Source organism: Rhizophagus irregularis, chromosome 3 (genome assembly GCF_026210795.1).
Source record: "Rhizophagus irregularis chromosome 3, complete sequence".
Lineage (NCBI taxonomy): Eukaryota > Fungi > Glomeromycota > Glomeromycetes > Glomerales > Glomeraceae > Rhizophagus > Rhizophagus irregularis.
The window spans coordinates 4731294-4752520 of NC_089431.1; the positions used below are offsets into that span (position 1 = coordinate 4731294).

Here is a 21227-nt window from a genome sequence, read left to right on the forward strand (position 1 = left end):
ATTTAAAACTCGCAATATGCCAATCCTACCATCAACAGATATTAATGGTACATTTAATTTTGCATTAGCAAGAATCATGCAGAAAGTAGAAGACTATGTAAATTACGGATCAGGTTGGGAATTCTATCGTGTAGAAAAAATATTTATAGAAATCTCGCAATTCCAACCACCCACAGGAGCAGGACATATACCACTCCCAAAAGATCTTGTCACGAAAAAGGGAGTAGTAAATCCAGCTAATGATGATGACAAATGCTTCCAGTGGGCAATCCTAGCAGCATTACATCCAGTAGAAAAGAATGCAGAAAGAATTTCCAAGTATAAGGAGTATGTAAATGAGTTAAACTTTGAAGGTATCGAATTTCCAGTACAAGCTGATGAGGTAATTCTAAGAAGATTTGAGCGACAGAACCCAACTATTGCCCTCTGCATCTGTGAATGGCGTGACCACCGCCTATGTCCAATATATGTTACCGATAGGGATGATGCAGAGGGCCGTAAAATAATAGATTTAGTACTTATCAGTAACGGGGAAAAGCAGCACTATTGCTGGATTAAGAATATGAGCCGTTTAGTAAATAAATGTACAAAAGATGGACATGCAACATTTGTCTGCCGATGGTGTATCTCCCACTTCACACATCAACAAGAAATCCATGACAAACATGTAGCAATATGTCGAGGATTAAAGAAAACCCCACAAGCAGACCGAATGCCATCAGTAAAGAAAGGAAATGATATATATGAATTCAAGAACTGGAAACGCCGCATGCAAGTCCCATATTACTTTGTTGCAGACTTTGAAGCCCTAGTAATGGACATACCACCCACAGATGAAGACAAAGATAAGAAAACCAAGAAAGTACAAGAGCAAATCCCCTGCTCATACTCGTATATTAAGGTAAGATATGATGGTGTAAGTGAATCACAGAAGATATTTACAGGAGAAAATGCAGCACAAAAATTTGTAATCGAAATGCTAAATGAGGCTGAAGCAATTCGCAATGAATTCAGAAATCCAATGGAAATGATGCCATTAACAACCCAAGAGCAAGTAAGTTATGATAATGCAATAAACTGCTGGATATGTCGCAACCCCTTAGATGGAAATAAAGTAAGAGACCACTGCCATATTACAGGAAGGTATCGAGGTGCAGCACATAGAGGATATAATCTTGACTTATCCATAAAACCTCGTGAAATGCATATCCCAGTAATCTTTCACAATTTATCAGGATATGATGGACACATAATTATGCAAGGAATTGGTGCAATGGAATGTGAGGATGATATTGATCCTATCCCTTATAACATGGAAAAGTATATGGCATTCAAGTTAGGTTCCCTCCGATTTATAGACAGCTTACAATTCATGAAATCAAGTCTCGACAAATTAGCATCCAACCTAGGCGCAGAAAAATGTAGAGCACAAGAATGTAGTAATTCACAACACTTATGGCGAATTGATGCAGGTAGATGCTTTGCACATCCTGAAAACTTTAAGATAACACGAAGTCAAATACCACCTGAATTACTCGAGATTTATCTTAAGAAAGGTGTCTACCCGTATGAATACATGGATGACTGGAAAAAGTTCGAGAAAACTAGTTTACCACCTAAAGGAGCATTCTATAGCAAACTTAATGAAACCCACATTAGTGATAAAGAATACGAATATGCACAGTATGTATGGGAAAAAGCAGGATGTAAAACAATGCAAGATTATCATAACATTTATCTCAAAACTGACGTCCTTCTACTAGCCGATATATTTCAGAATTTCCGAGAAATGGCCTTGAAAAAATATGGGTTAGATCCTCTCTGGTATTACTCAACACCAGGCTTTGCATGGGATGCACTATTCTTCATGACAGGGCAAAGATTGGATCTTATAACTGACCAGGATATGTACATGATGGTAGAACAAGGATTACGTGGTGGAATCTCTATGGTAAGTAAACGATATGCTTGTGCAAATAATCCAGGTATGGGAGAAGGTAAATGGACTGCAGATAAGCCCAAGTCATCTATTCTATACTTAGACGCAAATAACCTATATGGATGGGCCATGTTGCAATACTTACCTACAGGTAACTTCCACTGGATAAAGGAGGAAAACGAGTTATCTAACATTCAAAGGCAAATAGAAAGTAATGAAATACCAGATGATTCTTCTGAGGGATATATCCTTAAAGTCAAACTGGAGTACCCTCAAGCCCTTCATTCACAACACACAGATTACCCCCTTGCACCAGAACGAATGAAGGTTAAGAAGGAATGGCTTAGTAAAAAGCAGCAGGAAATAATAGCACGTTCAGGACAACGATATACACCCACGGATAAGCTCATCCCTAACCTATTTGATAAGGATGAATATGTAGTTCATTATAGAAATCTCCAGTATTATGTTAGCCAGGGCTTAGTAATCAAGAAGGTCTATGAAGCTATAAAATTCGAGCAGGCTCCATGGATGAAACCATATATAGAATTTAACACCGCCGAACGTGCTAAGGCTAAGAATGATTTTGAGAAGGACTTCTATAAACTCATGAATAATAGTGTATTTGGTAAAACTATGGAAAATCTCAGGAAACGTGTACGTGTCTCAGTAGTACAACCCCAAACCCACCCCAAGAAATATAAAAAGCTTACCTCAGATCCTGCATTCAAGGGTCGTAAAATATTCTCAGAAAATCTTGTTGCAATTCACTGACGAAAAGTGGAGGTAATGCTTAACCGTCCAACATATGTGGGTATGAGTGTGCTTGACCTCTCAAAGCTCTGTATGTATCAATTCTACTATGATACTCTTAAAGTACGATATGGTGAAAAAATCCAGTTATGTTATACAGACACAGACTCACTTCTTGTACAAATCCAAACTGAGGATATTAATGCAGACCTTATAGATATGGCAGACCAATTTGACTTCAGTGATTATCCTAAAGATCATCCTGTACGAAAAGCATTAGGTGATAAGACTGACATAAATATGAAAATCCCAGGGAAATTTAAGGATGAATGTAATGGAGCAGTTATAGCAGAATTTATTGGCCTCCGTCCCAAAATGTACTCCATTCTCAAGGTAGGGGATGAGACCACCAATCCAAAACATGGTATCCGTAAGGCTAAAGGTGTCCCCTCAAAGGTAGTTAAAAAAGAGTTCCACCATGAGCGGTATAATAAGGCACTCTTTGATCCTAAACATAATGATACAGTCACCTTTAGAGCAATCCGATCTGATAGACATGCTATAAATGTTATAGAAATGTCGAAGGTGGGGTTATCCCCTATGGATGATAAAAAATGGATTGCACAAGATAATATCACAATGTATGCACATGGAGATTATAGGATACCACAACTTGAAAATTAATATAATATATGAGTAGGAGGCAGCATAGTATCAGATGGCACAACTAATAATTCTTCTCGAGTAAATATTTTTTTAGGTCCATCAGATAACCTATATATAACCGGCTGCCCATCAACAACTGTGGAAGATTCAATTGTATAAACTTTAGTAGACCATATTGGATCAGTTGCACGTCTCCTACCTTGGTAATCTGAGTTATCAAGTAAGTATCTCACAAGAGAACCAGCTGGTAAACATATTTCTTCTGCACCTACAGGTCTATCCTTCCGAATTTTTGAAGGTAGTGCATACACTTGATCTTTCTGGATTGCTTCAACTGGAGACATACCTAGCAGACGAGTATTAGAATTATTTAGCTCATTCACAATATCAGAAAGGTTCTTAACCCAGGCAGTATTCACACCTTCTGTAAGGAGTTCCTTTGCATCCTGTATTTTGAAAAGTCTCTCTGCTAAAGTTCGATTATACCGTTCAACAATAGCCTGACTCTTATGAGTAGTACCCACCCGAATACGCACACCTTTTTCATCCATTAATCGGATAACTTCATCCTTAAATTCTGATCCCCCATCTACTTGTAAAACTCTTGGCCAAATAAGCGGGCAGTCTGCTTTACTATAAATCTTTTTAAATGCCTTAGCAACACGTGCAGAGCTGCGATCTTCTAGAGATACTGAAGCTTTATATCGGCTAGCAACATCTACAATATTTAGACAGTATTTATACAGCTTTCTATCTACAGTATCATAGGGCATATATAAGATATCTGCTTGATGATACATATTTGGTCGAGTAATCTTATTAAAAGAAACCTGTGGAACATACTTGGGTATAGGTGAGTGTATTTGCCATATAGCCTGTTTATGCAACCACTCTGTAATATCAGATATGTTAAAATCATGGCCCTCAGCTTGCACTTTAGCCCAAAGTTTTTCAGGAGTACGATAATATCCACATGGATGGTAATAGATTTGTTGAAGGATATAATTTTGTTCGATTTGTTTATTAAATGTAGGGTCTATAAAAATCTGTGGAACTGGCAATGGAAGATACATCGTTAAAGACACAGATTACAAAGCTTGCACATACATTGCAATCACAAGAGCAATATATAAAATACCTGTATGGTGTAATCGAGGGTCATGAATCTGAGATAGAAGAACTTAGGCAAAAAAATGCTGAGTTGCGTGCAAAGCTTAAGAAAGCATTAGAAACGGCATCACTAAAGGAGGAAGGGCTTCAAGCATTAGAACGTCAGCTGATTGAAGTTGATACTCTAAATATTCAACTTAAAGATCGAATAAAAGAACTTGCTAATAGACAACGGAAAAACATGGCAGCAATTCCTCCTGACCCTATTACAGAAATCTTAAATAATCGGACAACTATAGCAAATAGTGTAGCTGGTATTCGTATTCACCTTGATCGTACAACTATAGCAGCACACCCTCATATAAATCATTTATTTAACACTGCAAATGATAGTCTTGATGCCATTATCCGATATGCTAATGAGTTGCGAAATATTATAGAAGATCAAGATAATATGGAGGATAGACTTGAAGGTTTGTTAGATGATGCACATAACCGTGAAGAATATCTTAGACATGAACTTAATAATACACGTGCTACTATACTGAGAACAAGACGTACCTATGAGGATGCATATGCAAATGAAGTGCGTTATCGCCAACATTGGGAAGTCCTTGCACAAAATACTCAGATCCAATTGGCTAACATCCAGGCTCAATATGCTAACAGTCAAATTCAACTAGCTAATGTCCAGAGAGAACGTAATGAGAGTAGAAGAAATGCTCATAGATTATTACAGCGCTATAATACTGAAACAGAACGAAGTAGAAGGCGGGCTAATGGTATCATTCAGCAAGCTCGAGCATGGAGAGGGCAATTTTTAAACTGTCGTAATCATGGTCAAAATTTGCAAAATCAGGTCAATAATTTGAATCAACAGATTCTAGCATTACAAAATAACCCTCCGGTAATACAACAACCGATAATGGCAGAATATGCACCTAAAAAATTTAGAGGAGCATCTGGTGAAGATCCAGAACTTTGGCTTCAAGAATTCAGGCAATGGTGTGAGTCTGCTGGACTTGATCCTGCTGCTAATGCTAGAACTCGTGTTAGGATTCATGGGGTCTTTGAGACTTTACTTGAAGATGATGCTAGAGATTGGTATGAAACACATATCAAAGGAAAAAATTGGGAATGTGTAAATCTTCTGGATAATACTGGTGTGGCCAATCTTGCTGCTTTTAATGCTTTGAATAATGGCGCTATACAGGCTGTAGCGGCGAATCAATTTTGTGGAGGGGCTAATGTATTACATGGACAAGCAGCTGCAGTTAATACTATTACTGGTGCTAATTTTATACCTGATCATACTGTATGGGATGAAGATTGGTCAATAGTCGAGGGTCGTCCTACTGATATAGCTGTTAATAATCCTAATGCTAATAATGGAGGTACAATTGTGGCTCCTGGAATACGTATTGGACAATTAATATATCGTTTTAAGCATTACTTCCCTACTATAACATCTGAAAAGTCTAAGCTTGCATTTAATGCTATTGTTCAGGGTAGTGATACTGTAAGCCGATTCTATTCTAAATTACGAAGAATGGTTAGACTTGCATATCCAACTCTTCCAGAGGTAAATCAGAATGAATTAGTACGGCAACAGTTCTTAAATGGTCTTTCCAGTGAAAATAAGTTGGATGCGTGACGTATTGGTTTAGAAAATTCAGTTGCATCTATTCTGAATAAATTGGAAGAAGTTGAGAAATACAGGACAGATATGCCACCTACTCCTATAGTTACATATCAGGGTCCAACTTTAGCGGATATTGAGAATCTTATAAATTCTAAAATTCCTATGACTACGGCTAGATCATCTGCAGTACCAGTACCATCTTCTAGTCCATTTTCAAGTCCTCAAAATGATACATCATTTCAGAGATTACTTGCTTTAGCATATAAATTAGGTCTTCCAAGAGATATCGATATAAGTAAAGTAACCCTTAGTGATCTTGAAATATTTATTGATACAGAACTTAATAAAAATTTACCATCTGACCATATTTACCGTGGTAATCAGGTATTTGGTATAAGTTCAGGTACACGCAAACCAAAGAAATCAAAGAAATGCTCAAGTTGTGGTAAATCTGGTCATACTAAGAGTTCCTGTCCAAAATCTAAGAAGGGAAAGAGGAAAACAAATTATGCACATGACTCCTCTGATTCCTCTAACTCTTCTGACGCCTCTGACTCCTCTGACTCCTCTGATAGTGATTCAGACTCTGGACATGCCTGCTATGGATTAAAAAAAAAAGCCTACAGAAAGGAAACGTGTAGATAAAAAGCCTACTGATAAGAAAAAATCACAACTTGAAAGGCAGCGTATTATCTTTGAGGTTTTTATACAACTCTTAAAGCTTCTGGTTCAATCCTTCGTTAATGCTGTACCAAAAGAGACTGTTATATCTGCTTACAATGCTCTGAATGCTGAATTCATTAATTATAAAGAACCAGTACTCAGTCAGCTTAAAGGAGAACCCTCAATAAAAACACGTGAAAAAGTTTGGGATAATGTTAAGGACCTTTTCACATCTATCCTTCATCCTATGATTTCAGTTGTAACTAATAGTATGGCTGCAAATTTAATCCGTAAAAATGATGATGTTATATGTAATAATGACTTATGGTCTTCTATAGCAGGTATTGGAATTGTTAACCGCAAGTCTGCTAGTGATGTAGTCACTATTAAGACCAAAGTAGTCGCACCTGAGAGTGAAAAATCTTTAGTTATTCCTACGACAATTTTCGATACTGGTTCTGATAGTTCTCTGATATCTAACAATATTGTAAAGCGCCTAAATCTTGACGTTGATAGAAGTAATGCTCCTGACCTTAGTGGTGTTGCAATAAAATCTGATACTATTGGGACAGTATATGGTCTTGGTATTCTTGTATATGATGGGGAGAACTCTAAAAAAATTGAAGATGACTTCATGGTTGTTAAGAGTGATAAGGACTTTTTATTGCTAGGTGTACCTTGGATTGATCGTGCTAATGTCATTCTAGATTTCCAAAATCGGCAACTGACCATCCCTCTATCATCACGTAAAAAAATTACCATTCCAATTTCTCTACATAAACGGAAAACTAACGTGACTTCCTTGCAGATGGATACTATCGACTTAAAAAAAATTCACACTCTCGAGGAAGATTAACCTGTCATCTATGTGGAGCAAGTTTTGACTTTCCCTCTAAGTTAAAGCGTCATCTTGCTAGGAAAAATCCATGTGTTTCCCAAACTTCTGCGGCAATGATGGGTAGTGGCGGGCAGTGACAGGGCAGTGCCCAAATTTTTTCGGCAGTGACGGGCAGTAACAGGGCAGTGCCCAAATGTTTTGGCAGTGATTAGCCTTTACAAATATTACATTTGCCATGTTACTCTGATTTCTAGGTCTTTACGGGTTTCTATGAGTTTTTCAATGGCATTTTTATTTTTAAAATATCGACTATATCTGATATCTAGCTTTTGAAGGTTTGGTAATATATGCAGGATTTCACTTAGCAAATCTCTAACGTCACCTTTTCCACCATAGTATTGATAATCTATTATGCTAAGTTCCTGGATATTGGGGCAAGCTTGTAGCATTTTTACAATACAGAGTCGTCGGGCTGGTAGTGTAGTCACTAACGTTCCTCCACCTCGGCCAGGGCCTTGCAGTACCTACATCCCCCCTCCGTGGGGCAGGTTTACCTGCCACAGTACCATGGTCTGCCACGGTATTTTTCCACTTTTTTTTTTTTCTACATTTTTTCTTATATATAACTTACTATGACAACTATGGCAACTATGGCAGAGTACTTAAAAATGGAATAAAAACGCGAATAAAGCCGAAATCAAACAGAATCTCCTGCCATAGTACCTGCCATAGTACGAAAAATCTTATAATAATACTATGGCAGCCTTAGTCAGCCCCTCAGACCCCAAAACCCGATTCACGCTATGATTACCCTTTATATACTCACCTAGACCCTCCAAGTATGATTCCCTATGTCCTGAACTATGGCACCCGAACTATGGCAGCCGAACTATGACCACTTACCCCGTCAGAAAAAATATATTCGGCAATTGAAGATTAGGTAACTATAAATTAGTACTCGATTTGATAGAACAAAAAATGGCCGCTCAAGTTCCAGCAATCTTTAACCCCAACAACCGTTTCTTCTACGATGACCTTCTTAAAAAATGTGTAGGTACACACACGAAAGAAAGCGTCAATTCAGCAATCTTGGCTTCTGTGGCTTTCATCACCACAAAATCCGGCATGTGGATTAGAAAAAAGAAGGCTTACAATGGAAGCATATACTTCGAGTTCGCCGCAGATCTTAAGGGGATTTCTACTAAGCACAAGGTAATTATTCGGTCAGATACCGGAGAAGACAGTGACGTGACCACATCCACCAAATTAAAGGATCTTCTTCTCCAAGCATCAATCGCAAAGATCTGTTATACAGATGTAAACTTCATGCCTTATCCCCCAAATGCGCCAAAGTATAATCCTGAATTCTTCAATCTCTTCCTAGGTTTCAGGGCCCAACCCGCTAAGCGCATCAAACCAAACCTAGTTAATCCAATCATCCGACACGTTCATGAGGTATGGTGTGCAGAGGACAAGCAATTAACTATATACATCCTCAACTGGCTCGCATTTCTAATTCAAAATCCAGACAAAAAACCCGGTACAGCAATTATCATGCGCAGTCCCCCCAGATGTGGTAAGAATATCTTAACCGATTTTATCGGAGAACGTATTCTCGGCCGTGAAAATTTCCTCTCCACTACTCGTCTTGAAGATGTAATGGGAAGGTTCAATGTGGCTGTTCGTGCCAAAAAACTTATCATCCTCAATGAATGCGATATGTCAGGCAAGGAATGGCACGGGGCAAACAACCGACTCAAGAGTTTAATCACCGAGCCTTACATCTCTATTGAGGAAAAGGGGATAGATGTGAAGGTTATTGATGACTTTGCTGGCTACATGATCCTCAGTAATCATGCTATGCCAATCCGCATAGAAATGGGAGATGAAAGATTTGTAGCTCTCAACGTCTCAGCCAAATATAAGGGCAATAGAGAATACTTCGGTTCTCTCGTAAAAGTATTAGAAAATCCGGATACAGCCAGTTCCTTCATGTCCTATCTACTTAGCCGAGACTTAACTGGCTTCAATCCCCGATCTATTCCTGATACTCAAATGAAACGGGAGTTAATTGAAGCAAGTATCCCGAATCCCCAGCGTTTTATACAATATTACCTTGAAATGATGTGGCCCGACAATTGCGACACACTTGAAATCCCGTGTACAAATTTCTATAGCACTTACCAGAATTGGTGCAGTGAGAAGGGTGAAAACAAAACACTAAGTGACAATAAATTCGGTATGGAGATTAAACAATTCGCCCCTAAAATGCGTGTAAGCCGCTCAGGTACCCGAATAAACTATTACATACTAGATAAAGCAAAAATCGTGGAGAATTTTAGTAAAGTAATCCAAGATGTACAAGACGTACAGGAAGCACCAGTAGAGGGAGTAGAGTTAGTTGCCGAGAAACCCGCTGAGGAAAAACCCGCTGAGAAAAAACCCGAACCCGCTGAGGAAAAACCCACTGAGAAAAAACCCGAACCCGCTGAGGAAAAACCCGCTGAGAAAAAACCCGAACCCGCTGAGGAAAAACCTGCACCTGTAATTCGCAAGACTCCTCCACCACTTCCACCCAAGCCTGACCACTTAAAAGAACGTCCACAAGAGTTAAGAAAAGAACAACCAGATCCCGATGAAGATACTAATGAGTCAAACACCGATAAATCTATAGATAACTTTTCAGATTGTTATTTATCTGACGAGGAACCCGACCAAGAAGAACCTATCCCCGAGCCAGATAACTACGACGTTTTAGATGACTTGCTATCTGACTCAGATTTTACAACTGTGAACCCAGCTGCTGAACAACAACCCGAGTATCCCGCAGAATCTTCTGCATCTGTCACTAAGCCTGACCCAGAACCGGCTTCTGAAGAGCAATTTATCCCAGAACCCGACACAGAACCAGAAGTTGACCGGGATCCTGAACCAAAGGAAGGCACTCGAGCGCACTGGGCTTGGCAAGAAAGACACCGATGGGATCGCAAACCATGGGTTAAAAATTTAAAGGACCAGGTCTTCAATGATCTCTACAATACAGGTAAGGAATTATGGGCCAAGTACCAAGATGCGTCAGACGAATATGACTGGGAAATACTCGCGTTTGAAATAGAGGAATGTCCCACAACGCGTATTGAGGACGAGTACCAGTACTACCTTATGGAGGTAGTAGACCGCTTCAAGGACTGGATTGAATATAATGGATACTTACCTAAAATACCTAGCCGTAAAGAACTCGCAGATTTAATAAGAATATACAAGGAGAATCGTAATGCCGAGATTATTCCCACCCCCTCTGGTTATGAAACTATGAGGGCAGATAAGGGTAAAGCGCGAGAGATCCCCGAGGAACGTCCAAAAACTGATATGGAACGTGAATGGGAGGCCGCCAATGGAATCATCGATGACTGGGACGAAGAGGATACTGAGGGCGCTATCAACGACATATTGTAAGCGCTATTTGAGATTATTTCTTTTTTTTTCGTATATATATAGAAAGATATTATTTATAGTTGAAGACAAATCATATACATAAAAATGCAATACTCAAGAATTGCCCGCACTTTACCAACACGACCTGACATCAAGGAACTTCAGTATTCCGGTGCTCGCTTTTCCAGAGGAGCTATCGCCAGACTCGGTCAGACTCTCCAGACGCGATTTCCAGATAGAAAGTTCCAGATCCTACTTCCCTATGAAAACTGGAAACCCGGTGGATGGACATCAGGAAACCAACCAGCCAGCCTCTTTTCACTATTAGACCATTATGATGAAGCACAACTACCGGATGACGCAGACCCTGATTATTTTGAACGATTCATAATTTATGCAAGAGATAGTCCACCGGCCGCAGGAGGATGCAATGGGGAGCTAAATGATTGCCTGTATGAATGCCTAAAAAATATTTACGGCACATTCTCTAAAATGCTAAAGTCAATCGAAAAGCCCGAGTATATCAAAAAGGCATTAGGTCTCAATCGCGATGCTCCCATCCCAGTTTCATGCATGGACAAGGTTGAACAACTCGCAGGAAGTCTCGCAATTAATATTGTGGGGGACATTACCCGAATCTCTAAGAGTAAGTCCGATAGACGTGCGACTCTCATCCTATCAGAAGGCCATTACTCCCTCACGTTAAATCCTGGAAGACTCCACCCCAGTAAAATAGATAAAAAGCGTAATTTACCCATTGTATACCATGAAGATGGGACCAATAATGTAGTCACAATATACAACGGCAAAACAGTTAAGTCTTGCACAATTGCGCAGTTTCAAAAAACTAAGAATTCCAAAAGTTCTTTCATCCCCGTCGAGAAAAACCGTAAGACTGGAGTATATGAAACTCTTGAAGAAGCATATCAGAGAATCCACGAGGAGCGGAATTCCTTTCTACAGGAGACAAAGAAGTTCGGTTTAGGAATCGACTTATCATACCATAACTGGTCTTACAAAAGAACGGCTCTCTGGTTATTCGAACGATTAAGTGTAGGAATTCCAGCCAATGATCCTCTTGACCCGATAGAAGCGGAGTGGTTAAGTGATGCAATGATGGGAGGATTAATCTGGGCAGATAACGAGTGGAAGGGCTATGGAAGACAGTATGACGCAACAAGTTTATACCCGAGTATCCAACAATCAAACGCGAACTTTCCAATCAGACGGGGTAAATTCCAGACACTTAATGACTTTGTCGACCACAGGGGTTATGCCTTGTATGGATTATTCCGTGCCAAAATAAGTGGGAATAATATTCTCTTCCGACAGAATAAAAGGGGAATCTATACATTCATCGACTTACAACGAGCAAAAAAACTTGGTCTCAATATACAGTTAATACAGGATGGGAAGCCAAATGCATTGATATATGATAGAGAAGCGAGAATCCCTGGAACTGTAATATTCGGTAAGTATGTACACTTCCTCTTCAAAATTAAAAACCAGGGTGGCATAGCTGGCCGCGTGGCAAAGCGAGTCCTCAACACATTATGGGAGCATTATGCCAGAGGAAGCGTAATTACAAGACACTCACCACAGATCAAACAGATCCATTCAAGTTTCCAGAAGGCCACACACTTGACTCCATCGTACCAGTAGGATCTGACCAGTGGCGATTCCAGTTTACAAACCCGGGTAATCCCTTCAAAGGTGAGTATCCCAGGATCGCCCCATTCTTATTAGCACGTGGTCGCAAAATCACATCTGAGGCAATTCAACCATACAAGGATAAAGTACGACGTATCCATACAGACGGATTTATTTTAGAAGAACAGCCAGATAGCCCCGCGGTTTTCACTTGTTCAGAGAATGCAGATACGACTCTAAAGACTTTCAAGTTTGAAACCGCGGGATACTGCCATGTGAAAAATGCGAACAAGGTTATCTGGACATGATTGCTAGGGACCGGTATGTATATTTTTTACTGACATATCGTGATGGCATAATTGAATAAACCTATGGGATATGTAATCTTACGAGATACCCAAATGCAAAACACCGACGGATTAGGTAGACAAGACGACGAAAGTTTCCACGCGTGGGCTAAGCGCATTCAGAATGCTGTGCAATATTATGAGACTTGTAGTAGAATAGGTTTTCATAGGCGGCTACCTTATCCAAGGTCTCGTCAAGCTGTATATGCTTATATTGTGCACATTAGGAGAATAGTATCACGACTACCAAATAGGTGGTACTGTACCTACTGTAAATCTTTTATTGATCGCAGATGGGGAGCTGACGCTTTCATGGATCAAGCGGTGCGACTACATTTATATAGTTGCCCAAAGCATTTTAATTTTGACTATTATACTCATCATGCTGAAATGATCCAGAATGCCTTTAGGAGATATATAGAAAGAAGGAACAATAAAGCGGCTAGGATAATCCAGAAAGTCGCTATCCCCTGGTTATATAGACCAGGCTCTCCATTGATGCAAAAGGCCGAGCGACGCTTCTACTGTCTTGCAGTATCCCAAGTGTAAACCCCGAGGTTCATATTTATTTTTTCTCATTCGAATGAACAGGTAACTGAAGATTTATATTTTTTACAAAGTACAAAGAATCATGTCAACATATACCGAATTCGCAAGCATTGTTAACAGCACTGACAGCACTAGTGAGGAGGTTATTTACGAGGCATCGCGCATTCAGCCTAATGTTGTCTCTGACGAAACTGTCCCCAAGATTATCCGCGCATTAAAAGATACTATAGTAATCGCATTAGTATCTGGGTTTAGCAAAACCAGTTACCTCGTCCAGGACCACGTGAAGTATATCAAGCGAATCCAAACGGCAAATTCTCCTGTATCATATGTGAAGTTCGTGGCCAGAAAACTCTTCCCAGATAATGCGGCATATACTGCTAAAATAGCAAAAATCCGCGAATCATACAAGAATAAACAAGCTCTCCTAGATAAGCTTGAGGCCCTCTTCGAATTGTATTATAATGCGACTAAGGACTCATCAACCGGTCTCCCAAAGCGAGCTATTACTAAAAACGAGGCTGAGAAAACCTTAACAGAACTTCTTGCATAAGCGGCTCCTGTGGTCCTACGATTCTGTACGAATTTAGTCTATATTTTTTATCCATATGTAATAGGCATACAGTAATTGAAGATAGCTATAGTATAAGTAACATAACATCATGTTGGACCGATTACCAGTAGAAATAGTCGAACGCATTGTCGCAAAGATCCCAGATACTGACCTTATTGCAGCGAGTAAGGTAGATAGAGTGTGGTGGCAGGAAGTTCGTCGAGAGGCATATAAGAAGTGGAAAAATTATGCCACTACGATCGGGGATGTGTACTGTGAAATCCGAGCTCTCGGAAAGCATTATATAAAGAGGGAAATTGACTGGATAACGTTTGAAGATGTAAACGACCTCTATAAAAGATGGATAAACCGCCTCACCGAGGATCAGCTTTATATTATGGAGAAAATGCTTAGGAATGGGATGGTCGTGGACCCCCAAGAGAGGGAAACCATAGAGCATGCATTAAGTGAACAAAGATGGGGAGGCGATCCTTGGAGACTGGGAGTGGTATGAATGGACTCAACAGGAGTAAGCATTTTGTACTTGACTTTCGTAGGAATTACCCTGCAGAGTCATATTTTTTAGATCCGGCCGGCATTACCGCGTAATCCCGAATTACCGAAAAAGGAAATTTATGTTACACAAGATTCCAAACGCATTTTTACCAAAATCGATTTTTTGTGGAACTGGTATCGCCCAAAAAGGAAATGATCTACGTACCACATGAAGTCACGTGACACTCTACACATTTGTTCAGGGTATCACGTGACATGAACTCCGTTCACATTTTCTGTAATATAATCCATAGTTTTTCCATGAATGCTTTTTAGGCCAATAATCCAATAACTTATTCATCAGGTATCCTCGTGCTTTGCGACAAGGACTGATGACCATGTAACCTCATCATCAGGCATCCTCGCATTTTTTGACAAGGACTGATGACGATGTCACTTGGTTATTGTAAATTGAAGATAACAATTAGGTATGTAGACACGTACAGAAAAAAGACATGTACATACCCTTATATAACTAATCCTATAACCGGACGTCCAATCCGTGTTGGTGGAGATACCTTTAATCGAATAGTTATGGAATCCCATGATTATATCGATGGAAGGCTTGTCCGTAGACAAACCGTACCGCCTCCACCCCAGGAACAACCTGTATATTTAAATACAGATACAGGACGCTATATTCAACACGGTACTAGAACGTATCATAGACTGGTTGAGAGTGACTACGAGGTAGTTGAGGACTACTACCTTGTTCATTCTGAAGAGGAGGAGCTTATAGAGGAAATCATCAATGAAACACGCTATAATGAGGAAAATCTTGATGGCCAGCGGTTAACTTTCAATAATATACAACAAATCAGAGCCGCTATTCAAGCTGACCAAGATGAATATGATGATTTTATCTTACAGCAGAATACGACTAACGGGACACCTTCCTCCGGTCCTTCCGGTCGTCCACGAACTTTGGAGGACCATGCCCCGAGACTTGCAGAGCTTAATATTGAGTTGTGTAGGGAATGTCTCATGCCTGTAAGCTAAGGTTGCTTGCCGAAACCTAGGGGTTTAGGCAAGATGGCGTTTCGCCGAAAAGCGAAATTCTGGCGAAACTATATTAAAGTTATATTAAAAAACTGGCGAAACTTTAGAGAAAGGCAAAACTGCCGAAACTTATTATAAATGCCGAAACTGCCGAAACTCTGCCGAAACTATAATAAATCTATAGTAAAATTTTGACGAAACTAATCGTAGGATTTTGAAGAGGTTTAGACAAGCAACCTTACTGTAAGCCCAAGTGACTTAACGGACAAGTTGTGCAAGGACTGCGCTTCCTAATGGTCAGTCCTCCGGTCCTCTGGTCTTCCGGTCTTTCCAACGGTTGATCCCATTAATGCCAGTTATTTTTTTTTTATACAAATGACAGGTATTTAAAGATAACAATATATAAAAAAGATTGTGAAGGATACTAAGTGAGTGAATAATCAAAGAAAGATAGCCATGTCAACATCAATCGTAATAAACCAGTGTCAGAACTGTGGAGTATTCTCTGCAAAAGCGGCATATAGAGGATTATCCAGCGTGTTGTATAGACAGATTATAAAGAAGATTGGTGACGAGAGTGAACCTTTACAAGCCTTGGGACTTGCCAGGGATAAGTTGGTCCAGATTATCCGTCGGGCAAGTAATGCGGATTTTACACAATTATTCACACAAAGACTAGATATGAAAATTATGGACGGAGATTCATACGAGGATACTAGGAAGTGGCTTCTTGAACAGCTTATAGCCATTGGATGTGACAGTGGGGAAATTGCCTTATATCAGTTCTTACGGAATACATACCCGGATGGTATTGACGAACCCTTTACTACATTCTATGAGAACTATGTAAATCATGTAAGAAATCCGATGACTAAGAACTTTGCTTCTCGAGCCTTAGGAGCTATTGGATTAAAAGCTAGGATGCTACGGATTGACTTCGAAGGACGTAAAAAAAGCGCCATGATTCTTAGGGCTTCTGCGGAAGAACTTCGCGAGATGGGTTGCTAAAGCAACCAGATTCTTACAAAATACTATTGATCCCTACTCGTAATGCTCGACGGTCCATATGACCCTTAGAAAAGATCTGTAAAAGGACCCCGATGCCTTCTATTATTTTTTTATTATCCAAAGGGTGACTAGACTTCAGGACTTCATATCGGAAGAATAACTCCTTTACGGTCTCAGATTTTGGAATTTCAGTCTTCGCGGTCCTATCCCGTACTTTCGCTAAGAAGTTTTGGAAGTCTGATCCCAGGGTCTTACCAGATAATCCGTAGGCTTCCCGAAAGACGTACTTAATCCAGGTATCTGCGTTCTTAGCTATAATACCAGATACGAGGAGGTGTTTTCTCTCTTTAGGCGATGGATATTCCCGAGCAAACTCAATTAGCTGGAAGGACTTTTTTGCTTCAGCTACAGCTTTTTGGCCATAAGGACTAAACTTTGATCGAACTGGGTTCAAACTCGGATCGAACGGGGATTGAACTGAGTTCGAACTAGAATCGAACTGAGATTGATCAGTGATCGAACTGAGACTAGTATCCCATCTAACCCGAATGGATAACGGATCGCTCTTGGATCTTCTAAGATCAAACACTACAAATTCACGTTGCAGAGTAAGATCATCAATTACTGGTGCTAATGACTCTGATTCTTCTGTATATAGGCGGATGATTCTCTTAGTATCGGTCAAACTTCCGTGACCTCCATGTAGGGAAATATAATTCACATTTTCACGAATAGCCTTGGGAATGGTAAAGAATCTTTGGGCCACATAAATACATGAAATATTTTTGGTTCGTCCGTGTGTAAAAAATCCAGTGATGAGATCCTGGGTTTTTTTAGGCGCATCCATCAAATCCTTGAAGATTACCACAGTAGCCTGGGTGGAGTTGAAGTCCTTAACATTTGGAATCTCACTATGGGATACTGCGGTAAACGGAATTTCTTCTTCTTTGAAAAAATCACGTACGACTGCCCACTTCGGTTCATCGAGGTATCTGCCAACTAGAATTACCGCATCACATAATATGTACCTTTCGCCATCCTCCTTTGCCTTCTTGTCTCCCATTAACAAATTAATAATCATAGTTGTCTTACCCGAGTCAGAACTTCCTGCTACGGCAAGACGGAAAGGCCATGATGGGGCAAACTCATTACCCTGTCTCGAGTCGGTCGTGTACTCGTCCAAATTGTATACATAAAGATCCATTTGAATTTTATTCTATCTTAGTTTAAATACGATGTCGACACCAATTGCAATTTATACTCCTTCAGAGCCTACTGGACCGCCTCCTAGGGATTTGCGTGATATGAATAATATACCATTAGTTGCGGTAATTAAGGATCTAACAGATTTTTTAACTGTCAGTGATCGCATGGTTGTTAATCGAGATGTACAAAATGCAAATCATCGTCTTAAACATGCTCTTAATTTATTAATTCATCGCTGTAGAGAAACATACGAAGAACGCGATATATTAAAAGCGGAACGTGATCGATCTCGAAAAGAACGTGATGAATTACAAGATGAACTCGAGGTTCAAACGGGTTTGTTAGGTCTTACACAAGATGAGCTAAATAACGTACAAGATACTATTACTAGTTTAGAAGCTAATTTGGCTGAATTGGAACGTGAGTTTGGTGGTATGCGGACGACTAATCGTCGTCTTCAGCAGCAATATAATCTTATGAGAGGAGAACGTAATAGAGCTATAGGTGAACGTAATAGAGCTATAGGCGAGCGTGATGTGGCACGAAATCGGCTTGTATATGCCAATAATCGGGTTCTTTTTGGAATTCGGACATTGGGACGTCTTAGGAATCGACTTTTCCAACAAATAGCCGCTCTGCGTATCCAAGTACAATGGTTTCGGATTAGACAATTGAACCTTCCTCCACCTCCTCTCAACCATTCACAAAATACGATATGGCTGCCGTTGGTATAGCTGCCCCCATATTTCATGGTCGGGAAGATGAAGATCTTAATCTTTTTATTGATAACTTTTTAGGGTATATTAATACCGTTGGTATTGATCCATTGGACGATGCCGGTGCACCTCCTGGTCGGGTGCGAGCGATGGGGGTTCTTCGTAGCTGTATGAGAGATGAAGCGGCGAGGTGGTTTGATGCAGAACTTACTGGAAAAAATTGGGAACTCTCGAATATTCGGTTAGTGGCTACTGCAAATGGTGGAGCCGGTGCTACTCGCCGAGCGTTCAGAGCTTTAGCTGTTCCTGAGGTTGCTAATGGATTACATGTTGGTACTTACTTACCCGGGTCTGATGTTGATGCATATTCAAGGATTTTAGCTAATGCGGCGAGAACCGTTGGAGAAACATTTTTCCCATCACGCGCTGATATCGTTAGAACGAATTTTAAAGTTGAAGAGCAGTGGAGGCGTGCGGGCGGACGTCCTACTCATCAACCCGTTAATGGGTTGGGAAATCATGGAGGTCCATTTAATGCTGCTGTCCAGAATCAACCAATAGTCTTACAGGGGATTCTCCTGGATCAAGCATTTATGCATATGCGTACAAATTTTCCAACCGTCGTGGAAGAAAGACTTCAAATACGATTTAGTAACCTTTACCAGGAACAAGGTGAACCTGTTCGATCTTACTATAAGCGAGTTGAGAGGGCTGGGGATATTGTAGGATATAATCGAATTATGGTTACTGACCAGTTCTATAGAGGACTTTTGCCGGAAAACGTTATTGAAGCTTCCAGAATCGGGGCGGCACCTCTTAATACATTAATCGATAGATTGAGTGATCTTGAGCGACGAAAGGGCAAAATGTTCTATGGATTACAAAGGCGTCAGGGTATTGAAAAGGCTAAAAAAGAGGAATTGGCTGGCTATACTCATCCCGTGACTCCACACGAAGGTGCTGTAATACAAAGGTCGACAGACGTTATTACTCAAGAACGATTACAAGAATTGCTCAAGGCACAAGCCGAGGAACTTACCAAGAATTTCCAGGCACAATTTAAACAATTACAAGCATCTAAGCCAGTTCGTAAACCACCGGTCTATAGACAACAGATTAAACCTGTTCGGCCAAAGCCACGGCCACGCGTTGTTCAGGATCATCAGGATCCTGATTGGGATGATGGTTATGTAGATCATAATTTTGGTGATGACCCTGGTGACCCTGATGCTCCTGAGTGGACTAGTGAGGATGATCAACATGTTATTGATCTTATTATGGGATATGAGACGTCTAAAAGATTTCCAAAGAGACTTCAGAAGGCTAAAGATAGACGCGATGATCTGGAATTAGCCCGAGCAATGAGAAACCTCGATCTTAATGATGATGCTATGGATATTGATACTAATACCGCGAGTTTTGATGACTTGAAAATTGTTCCCGATGAGGAAGGTGGTTTTCGGATTTGTGCGGTTCGAAGTACAAAAAAAAAGTAAACTCGGATAAGGGTGTAAGTATCTCGAAACTTCTTAAATCTGTTCCAAAAAAATCAGTTAAAATGACTCCTATTAAGATTCCTGTGAAGGTTACTAGTAGTAAGCCCACACTTATAAAAGCCGTCACCAAAAATGATTCATTAAGTTTATTAAGGTCTGCAGATTTTAGAAAATTACTCCGCGAGATTCTTCGGGAAGAATTAAAGTCTGCTCGTAAAAGTACGGAGATTCCGGAAGACCTAGTTGAAGAAAAACAAGAAGAGGATATCAGGGAAGATGACCCGATGGATATTGACATAGCTCGTTTGGAGAATACTAAAGATCTTTTAGCACTGGATGGGAAGGTCAATGGGATAGCAATTCAGTGTTTAGCAGACACTTGTGCTAACGCGTCTTTTATTCAGAGGGAAGCCGCTGAAGAATTAGTGTTGGATATCGACAAGAGTATTACACATAACATATCCGGCGCTCCGGGTTCTGATAGGACATTTGGCATGGTAAAAGGTGTGTCAATCAAACTAACCCCTGATTGTGTAATCACTGAGAATCTCGCGGTTTTAAGCGATTACAAGCATAGGGAGATTGGATTGAGCCGGACGTGTCTGAAACGTTACAATTATGATGTCCATGAATCACGTGAACATATTGCCCTTACTTGTAATGAGAAGAATGTTTTTATCCCAATAGTTTCTGACGTGAATCGAGGAGACAAAAAATAGGGAATATTTATTTTTTATTCCCAAAACTTGCGGATTAAGGCAGGGACATCCTCCTCCAACCGGTCAGCGGGTTCCCAAGTGGCTTCGGTATCTGGGTATCGTTCCCACTTGACTAGATACTGGTCTTGACCCTTCCTGATGCGATGCCGGAGTATCCGCTCAGGTACAAATCTTTCGGGTTGCCCTCTTATCACGGAGTCAGGTGGGGGATGTTCATTTTCTGGAACAATCTGCAACTCTTTTCGGGTGTACGCACATCTGGATACACCTAGACGCCCGTGTGGTCCATCAAGAAGATACGTAGGAGGCTGTTCGGGTGAGAGGATCATTTTTTTGATGACACGGATATTGGGATTCCATCTTATGTCACCTGTACGAAATTT

The 21227-nt window shown here is 40.2% G+C and overlaps 4 protein-coding genes across 4 annotated transcripts; all 4 read left to right on the forward strand.

Moving 5' to 3' along the window:
* Window positions 1-11151: 11151 nt before the first annotated feature.
* Window positions 11152-13004, forward strand: OCT59_021164 (uncharacterized protein; the record flags this gene model as incomplete). Its single annotated transcript, XM_066149671.1, has 2 exons — window positions 11152-12517; window positions 12583-13004. 2 exons carry the CDS (start codon window positions 11152-11154, stop codon window positions 13002-13004), a joined length of 1788 nt encoding a protein of 595 aa, XP_065990556.1.
* Window positions 13005-13097: 93 nt separating this feature from the next.
* On the forward strand, window positions 13098-13592 carry OCT59_021165 (uncharacterized protein; the record flags this gene model as incomplete). The annotated part of the gene is made up of 1 exon (XM_066149672.1): window positions 13098-13592. The coding sequence occupies one exon, from the start codon at window positions 13098-13100 to the stop codon at window positions 13590-13592; it is 495 nt and encodes a 164-aa protein (XP_065990557.1).
* Window positions 13593-13674: 82 nt separating this feature from the next.
* OCT59_021166 (uncharacterized protein) lies at window positions 13675-14145 on the forward strand (the record flags this gene model as incomplete). Its single annotated transcript, XM_066149673.1, has 1 exon — window positions 13675-14145. The coding sequence occupies one exon, from the start codon at window positions 13675-13677 to the stop codon at window positions 14143-14145; it is 471 nt and encodes a 156-aa protein (XP_065990558.1).
* Window positions 14146-14254: 109 nt separating this feature from the next.
* On the forward strand, window positions 14255-14659 carry OCT59_021167 (uncharacterized protein; the record flags this gene model as incomplete). The annotated part of the gene is made up of 1 exon (XM_066149674.1): window positions 14255-14659. One exon carries the CDS (start codon window positions 14255-14257, stop codon window positions 14657-14659), a length of 405 nt encoding a protein of 134 aa, XP_065990559.1.
* Between the last annotated feature and the right edge of the window lie 6568 nt (window positions 14660-21227).